This window comes from Haplochromis burtoni, unplaced genomic scaffold (genome assembly GCF_018398535.1).
Source record: "Haplochromis burtoni strain Fernald_Lab_line unplaced genomic scaffold, NCSU_Asbu1 Contig_58, whole genome shotgun sequence".
Lineage (NCBI taxonomy): Eukaryota > Metazoa > Chordata > Actinopteri > Cichliformes > Cichlidae > Haplochromis > Haplochromis burtoni.
The window spans coordinates 304,563-313,377 of record NW_024582419.1 but is presented as its reverse complement, the minus strand read 5'-3'; the positions used below and the strand labels follow the sequence as shown (position 1 = coordinate 313,377).

At 40.5% G+C, this 8,815-nt stretch overlaps 1 protein-coding gene and 1 pseudogene across 1 annotated transcript in view; both read left to right on the top strand.

Moving 5' to 3' along the window:
* The first annotated feature begins 1,101 nt into the window (after positions 1–1,101).
* On the top strand, positions 1,102–2,353 carry LOC102306388 (annotated as a pseudogene).
* A 3,401-nt stretch (positions 2,354–5,754) lies between these two features.
* Positions 5,755–8,815, top strand: part of LOC102302511 (ADP-ribosyl cyclase/cyclic ADP-ribose hydrolase 1-like) — a 14,298-nt gene continuing 11,237 nt past the window's right edge. The window contains 3 exon segments of the mRNA XM_014333630.2: positions 5,755–5,924; positions 6,422–6,548; positions 6,643–6,781. Of these exon segments, the coding sequence (XP_014189116.1) occupies positions 5,755–5,924; positions 6,422–6,548; positions 6,643–6,781 (436 nt within the window).

Below are 8,815 nucleotides of genomic sequence, written 5' to 3'. Positions count from 1 at the left end.
GAATAATTTAAAAATGTATGCCGTACTGTGCAGAAGTCTTGAGACTCCCCTCATTTATTAATTTTGGTTCCAAGAAGGGAGAATTTCTCTTTATTTCTTCAGCAATAATTTTCCAGACTTTCTGAAGGCCTGTCAGAGTTTTTCTTTGGACATACTGTGGAACCGCTTACTAACAGTGATGCTTCAAGCATAAAAAAGCCACCTTAAGTCAGGGGATGAGCTGATGTAGACACAACACTGATCAGCAAAGTACCCATAGCAGACTTTCTGAACAACACATAATTTCTTCCCATTTCTTTATATTTTTATATTAAGTCTATAAATTCTAAACATAACACAGTTTAGCTGAAATATAATAGTATTTTTGCACCAACAAGGGGATTCACAAAGCAAACTTGGCACATGTCTGTGGGGTGGGCAATGTGTCCTTAAGAATTTGAGGAACCTGGACAAGTGGAGCACAAAAGAAGACAAAAGAAGTGACATGCTGCATTTTCAGCAAGTGAGTTGGGGATCTTGTCAACATTGGGGAAATATTAACACAGAAAATTACCAGCAAACTTTGTGTCTGAATGGTGATAGTTTCATTTTACAGCCTGAAATGATCCACAAACACATGCTGATGCAGTAGCATGCCTAATATAAAAACTGCTCCAGCTATGGAATCAGAACGATGCCACCTTGAAACGAAACCGAAAAATATTGAAACCGAAAAAAAATATTGTAACTGAAATAAATGTACTGAAAAATCTTGTATTGAAACCGAAAAAAAATTGATAGTGAAAAACAATTAATTGAAACTGTAATTTTTTTGTTTTCGCTTACAATTTTTTTTTTCGGTTTCAATCCATTTTTCGGTTTCAAACCATTTTTCAGTTTCAATCTGCTGGCACTGTTTTGGCGTCCGGGGGCGCGCTGGGGGGACGGGGTTTCCGGCCCGCATGTATTTGCATACATTATAGAGGCCACTAGTGCTGACCAAGCTGCCATCTTTCTCTCTTCCCGTCTTTCAATGGCTGCTTCAATTTCAGCTTGAACCTCCAATCCGCAAGTAAGTAATCATTTTTTGTCATCTTTCCTTGCTGTCCCACTGCTTTGTTGTTCAACACCTTGAACAACAAAGCCAACAAGATACATCAGCTAAGGCAGGAACTGAAGAGCCTAAGGCAGCAGCTCAAGGTGGGGAGTGAAAAGGAGAGGGGACCCCTTGCAAAATTACGTAGCATAATCCGCAAGAGGTTATTGACCTTGAGGAGAGCTGAGTGGCACAGGAGGAGGAGGAAGGAGAGAGCCAGGAGGCGAGCCAGGAGGCGAGCCAGCTTCCTAGCGAATTCTTTTGGGGTCACAAAACAGCTGCTAGGTGAGAAGCGCAGTGGGCATCTTGTCTGCCCTAAAAGCGAGGTCAATCACTACCTCAAGGAGATCTACAGTGATGAATGTAGAAAGCAAGATCTTGGTCCGTGTCAAGCCCTGATCAACCCATCGCCACCAGTGCAGGAATTTGATGGGGAGGAGCCCAGCTGGAAGGAGATCCAGGAAGTGAGCAAGAGAGCTCCATTCTGGGGCCCTGTGGGGTACCTTACAAAGTTTACAAGAACTGGCCGAGGCTACGGACTAGACTCTGGAAAATCCTGAGGGTGATTTGGAGGAGGGGCAAAGTAGCAAACCAGTGGAGACAAGCGGAGGAGGTGTGGATCCCAAAGGAGGAAAGGTCCAAAAACGTCGATCAGTTCCGGACCATCTCGTTGCTGAGTGTTGAAGGGACGGTTTTCTTTAGTGTCGTCGCTAAGTGACTGACAGAATATCTTCTGAAGAACTCTTACATGGATAACTCAGTCCAGAAAGGAGGGATCCCGAAGGTTCCAGGGTGCCTGGAGCATACAGGCGTGGTCACACAGCTCATTAGGGAAGCCAGGGAGAACAAAGGGGACCTGGCAGTACTATGGCTCGACCTCACAAATGCCTACGGATCTATACCCCATAAGCTGGTAGAACAGGCACTGAACCGGTACTACATCCCGGAAAAGCTCAGGAACCTTATCCTGGACTACTACGCTGACTTCCACCTGAGAGTCTCTTCCGGAGCAACAACTTCCGACTGGCATAAACTGGAAAATGGGATCATCACTGGATGCACGCCCATCCTTTTCGCTCTTGCCATGAACATGTTGGTTAAATCTGCAGAAGTCAAGTCCAGTGTAGAGGGCCACTCACTAAGTCTGGAGTCAGGCAGCCACCCATCAGAGCTTTCATGGATGAGCTGACGGTGACAACTACATCTGTTCCAGGGTGCAGGTGGATACTGAAGGGTCTTGAGGAGATGATTTCTTGGGCACGCATGAGGTTCAAATAGATAATAATAATAGCTGTAATAGACGTTAGGACGGGGCGGAAGTGGAGAGGTGCTGAGGCTGTAGACATTGCAGTATCAAGGCTACAGCAAAGGGTACTGGAGGGTACAGTGGCCCAGGGGAGAGGTAGTAGGGTAGCAGTAGAACACCTAACTATGACAAGGCACAAGGAAAAGAGAGGCGGTCGCTGATCCTTGAGGAGGTGCGAGCAGGAGTTGAGGAGAAGCGAGCCAGCCAAATTGTGCAATTGAGGCAACAGGGGGCTTGGACAAGATGGGAGCAAGCTGTAGAGCGCAAGGTCACATGGAATGAGCTGTGGAAAGCTGAACCCCAGCAGATAAAATTCCTGATCCAGGCGGTATATGATGTGCTACCAAGTCCATCGAATCTCTTCACGTGAGGGAAGGTGGAGACACCAGGCTGTCTTCTCTGTTAGAAGAGAGGAACCCTAGAGCACATTTTAAACTGCTACCCAAAAGACCAGAAACCCCCAATGACCCCAGGTAACATTACTGATGATGTGTCCAGGGGCACCAGAGGGTGTATCATCAAGTGCTTATGTGAGTGGACAAAACTGCTTATCTTAGTGTGTGTATGTTTCAGAGCTACTTTGAAAGCATAGCTTTGCAAGCTGTAATTGCTTTGACACAGGAACAGGTTGAACTAGAATAAAACTACACTGAGGACAAATTCCTCATCTTTAAAGTATTTACCTCACAGGTAGAAACACAGTGGTTTTGCCAGTGGGCCTTTAGCTTGGGGATTCTTCTTTAGAATCCTTCTGAAACAACATGGGACTCTCCAAATATCTATGCATTGGGAGCAGTGTCAGCAAAGTCTCGTGTGATTTTCTTTGAGCATAAATTCAAGTCAACATGAAAGTGAAATTCATTAAGTAAATCCAAACACATTCAATTAAATAATTAGAAAATAATAGAATTTTCTCTCATTGAGTTTATTTACTATTATTAAATAGTTTCAATCAAAGATTGAACTTTTTGGAAGACAGAGCAATTTATAAAAAGATCATCATACCAGCGGTCAAATATGGTGATTATAGTGTGATGCTCCAGAGCTCCTTTGCTGCTTTCGGACTTGGACAACTTGACATAACTGATTGAACCATGACTTCTTCTCTTCTGGTCATCATCATTCAAGGTGCTGGTTGGCACCTTGAATGGAAAACTCTCCAGTGTGGATGCATTTAAACAAAGTGCCACCTTATTCAATTGTTATTTTGGGGAATTTTTTTCTGATATAAAAATTTGTGTGAAGATCTGAAACGTAAGTTTGACAAATATGCAAATGAGGAAGGGGGCAATATTTTTTTCACAGTGCTATGTTTAAGATGGGCAATGTTGCACAAAAGTGAAGAACTGTTTGTACAAAACAGTAAAGATCCTTATCAAAGCTGACTACCTAATCCAAATCAACATTTCTGACAGTTAATAAAACTGAAAGTGAAATTGCGCAGGCACAGATAAGAAGGACAGATACCTGGCTGCCATCCACTTCTTTATAACATTAGTGCAGTCATAAAGGGCAGCTATATTCTGGGGTTTGAATGACATTTGCAACTGGATATCATCTGTAAAAAAAAGTAGTATGAGATGGCTTCAAAGGTATTGACGATGTGTCCAAGTGAAAGCATAGACAAGGCAAATAAGATGGGCCTGAGGACCTCACCTTTAGACACACTACAAGATAAAGTGACAGAAGATGACACAAGTTAAAATGCAGATTCCCACCCAAGTTTTTAGTCTCTTAATCAGGAGACCATGATCAGCTGTGTCAAAGGCAGCAAAAAGATCGAACAGTAAAAAAACACTGAGTATTCAGCTGTTAAATGTTACTGAAACTTGAAACCCACAGTTACACATCATTTATGACTGCACTATAGCTCGGTGACCGGACTATGTTGTCATGCAGTTGTATAATGGCAACCTAGTTGAAATAGAAAGGATAACTATTTCTCAGAGCCCAAAGGTTGTCTTTAAGTTTGGCAAATAGCTGATATGATTTACTGCTTAGTGACATTGTTATCCTTTGAAGCTTGTAAATAGCAACCTATCAGAAAGTTGCAGTGGGCCTGAGAGGTCAAAGGTCACTGCAACTTAATAGTTTTGATCCTTAAAAAAAGTCAAAGCTCTTCACAAATATTTTGTTGTTGTTGTTGTTGTTGACCAGTACGTGATGTTCAGTGTTTGGAAGTTTCATGATATCAAAGTTAATTATGAATCTGGAATAGTGGTCTTAGACCAAAGCATCTGATCATCTCACATTTGTTGCCTAACCCTATATGGTACAAGTCATCAAGTGTGTTTTATTGCTACTTTTTTACACAGAGATTATAGTTCACTTTCAAAGTAAATCCAAAAAAGGAACAATGAATACTGTAAACACTGTCATCCTTAGAACTGATTAATCTACAGCCTTTATTGTTGCAAACAGACTCATCTGTCAGTACTGCTGTGACGTCATTAGAAACATTAGTATATTTGTAGAATTAAAATCTGCGAGTTAATCATTGTGCTCCAGTCCCCCTCTGTCCTCTGAATTGCACTGATCACATTTAATTAGCAGGGTTAGTGTGCTTTCTGAAGACAAGATTTCCCGTTTTACTGTCAGGGTTGTGTTAATTTAACTGGAAACTGAAAACTAGAGCTCTGTCTTAAAACAAGACACATGATGATGACCTGTATGTGGCCAGATATTCACAGCATAGAAAAAAAAAGTCATATAGCAGCCATTTTGGGAAAGTCTCAGAGGAACCAAAATAGAGAGCTCAACTATGACATATGTCATGAAGAATTAAGGCAGTTCTGAATGCCAACAGAGTCAGGTGCTGGATTGGACACTAATAATGTTGATTAATTTGTCATAACAGGTTGAAAATGTAGGTGAAATAAAATAAGTTGAGTATATTTGTGATAAGATTAATTGTTTTACTGTTTTTGTATGACATGCATTTATGAGCACTTGGTACGTATCCTTTGCTCGTTTACCTCCTTTATGGTTGTAGCAGACTTCTGATTGGAGAGAGCTTGAATGGTTTGTGTGCACGGTCATTCTGCATCTCCATAAATAGATGTCCAAGCTCGTGCAATAGTGAAAGTAAACAACATTTTCTTGGCCATACTTCTACAGAAGTCTACATTTTTATGACTTTTTAAACATTTCAAATGGAGTTGTGGAAGAAACTACTCATTGGGGGTGGCATCACTGCTCTTATTACTTTAATCCTCGGCTTGTCATTGGGACTGACTGTTGGTCGGAGGAATATTAAGTCTACATTTTTCTCTAGGTGTGAGAAGTTTAAAGAGTAAGTGAAAATATTTCAACACTTTTTTTAATTTACAATTTTTGTTATGTCTAAATTTTTACGACTTTTTACGCATTTATAATGGAGCATGAGCAGTCTCGTCGACTGGGGAAGCGCTGCGTAATATTAATTGTCATCGTTGTCCTTATTGTAATCGGCGCCGTGGTGTTGGGACTGACTCTCAAAAGTGGATTTGAATCTACATTTTTGTCTAGGTGTGAGAAGTTCAGTCAGTAATCAATGATTGATCTGTTAACGTTCTGTATCATGCCAGCTGGTTTGCACATTGTTAATATCTAATAATAATGTATACCACTGCACATTATCATTAAATCCACGTAGACATAACATTATCAGCACGTAGACATAATGATAATGTGCATTGAGTAAATGGAGATATGAACTGCAATATGTCTGTCAGGTGTTTTTGCGTGTTTCTTTTTGTGATATTTTTGTGATATTTGAATTTTGCAAGAAACAAGAAAAAGTTACAAAACATGATATCACCAAGTGCACATTCAGCGTCCACAGTCTAACCCCATGGCAATTTCCCTGCCATGAACTTCTTTCAATAATATCTTTAATCATCTGGTTTTGTTGACACCAGTTTTTTTTTATTATATATATAAGAGTTATGTAAATGTGTTACACTATTTAACATACTTAGCATTTCTTTAAATCAAAATACATGTAAACATTAAACAATATAAACACACTTAAACATTAACAAACTTTATTAATTTTTCAGATATGACTGTAAAGAGTTATGGGATCTCTTTCAGCAGGCCTATGTGAACAAGGATCCATGTAACGTGCCAGTGGAAGCTTATAATCCCCTGATTGCTGCAGCCCCCTTCAAACCTCAGTGCAACAAAGTAATAATCAGTGATTACACCATCTCAATCATCCCATCTGCCACAATCATTCATGATCTGTCTAACAATCCATAAATATCTGTTTGTGGGTTAGATGATGTTCTGGAGCAAAACAAAGGATGTGGTCCATGGTTTCACTGCAAAGAGAAAGGATTGTTTTGTCACTTTGGAGGACACTCTGTTGGGATCTGTCCTGGATGATCTGACGTGGTGTGGAAAAGAAGGCAGCAAGGGTAACACTCTCAAAGCAGCAGATAAGAGTTTTAAAGTTTATTATTCGAGCGCTATAAAAATCTAGACACCGGCAAAAGAACACTGACAGTTTATATAGAGTAGTTTATATAAATCATGCTAAAATCTTAAAATATATGTAATTTGTCGTGCAAGACATGATTTGTTATTTGTGTGGCCTGTTGTTACATTTACATACCAACAGCAAGTCATGTCAAGGTTTTTGAGCCCTGAAATTTAAGGAGAATTTCATAAACTTGTCACTTGAAGAATACACTCACACACAGATCAGATAAACCTTTAAGTGTTCGTGCCCTCACATGTTCTGAGAAGATTGCAGCTTTCACACAACAGCTATCACTTGAGAATGATCTAGAAACCATGTGAAGTTAAACACAATCAGGCTACAGAAAACAGAAACATAGAAGTCTACAAAACTTTCTATGTAAGCAGAGCATCTTTTTAGCTCCCCCTTTTTAAAAAGATACTATTAGGATACAGTTTCTCTAATAGTTTAAGGTCAGCTCACCAGAGCTGAAATTCTGTAAGAATTTCTGTGCCCTTGCTTTGAGTAAAGCAGCATTTTCAGGTTTTATTCTTTAGTAATTGATCCAAACACACTATAGAAGTGATTTTACATTTGAGCTACTCAGAGAAGATTTGGAGTCAACCCTCTGATTAAGCAGCTGTGTGCCCTAGTTTTGTCTTTTTTCTTTTCTGTCCTGTGTGGTTATGTAGTGTTGTGAGATTTCTTTCCTTTGTTGTATTTTATTTTGAGAAGCTAACCCAAGAAAATATGCATGTTGTTGTCATAGATACCTTCACTACTGGGTGCTCCAAAAAGTGTGTAAACAACCCTGTTGACTCATTTTGGAGAAGTGCCTCTGCTGCTGTAAGTTTTTAACATTAATTTGCTCGCTTTTCTTTCTCTCTGTTAAACAGTATAGTCCTGAGGTCGTGCATTGATTAAAATGACACACGAGTGGACCGCAGAGTGCAGCAAATCCCCCCTGAGTGTAAATGACGGTGATGGAACAAAGAAATGTTCACGCTGTCTCGTAGTCTGTCAATGAGGCTTTGGGTCAGTCTCGATCTCTAGAAGAAATGGAAAAACTGGAAAAACGACCACAGTCGCATTAAAAAATGACATCTGTGAAATTATTGCAACATTTGGACAGTAAAATAATTTTAAATACAAAATTGCATCATAATGGTAAAACCTCAGTGATACGTTGCAGCCTCATACTTCCTGTTATGAATATAATGATGTTCACATAATATCAAACTGGAGTAAGAAGTGCAGTCATTTCTCTGAATAAGGGACTTTAGATATGTCCAATGTTCTGTTATCACATCAATAGTGATAAACCTCACTTTACAGGAAGACACAAATACCAAAGTCTAAATTAGGGACAAAATATTGTGTTACTTTTTAGTTTTTGTCACGGTCTGGCTAGCAGACCGTGGGGAGGTGGGGAAACAGGACCCAAACGCCGGACTCTTCAGTGCAACAGTGTTTATTTACAGAGTGGTGAAGTAAGCAACAATAAATTCCCCAGTTTCCCAGACTCCTGTGTTGTGTCTTCTTCCCAGAAAAGTCCCAGTGTAGTGCTCTCTGCTCCAGTGTCCCTGCACTCCCCGTGCTCACTGCTCCTTCTCGTCCCACACTCGTCCTGAGGGAAAACAATAGAGGCAGCCATTACACACTTATCCCAGCAGGCATACACTCACACTTTCTGACTGTGCTTGAAGACTGACGTGAAGTCAAACGCAATAATCCCGCGCCGGTGGAAGCTCCATGGCTCTTCTAAATAGCTACCCCGAGGAGCCCAGATGAGGAGCAGGTGTGTGGCAAGGACTTAAGGTGTGGCCAGTCCTCAAGCTAGGCCACGCCCCTCAGGCCTGAAGGTGCCTGTAACATGGCCACAGAAAACAGCAACACACACACACACACACCTGCTTACATACGGATGTGGCCAGAGATAAGAGGCAGTGCAGAAAAGACACCAAATGATAATAATAATGACAATAATAAT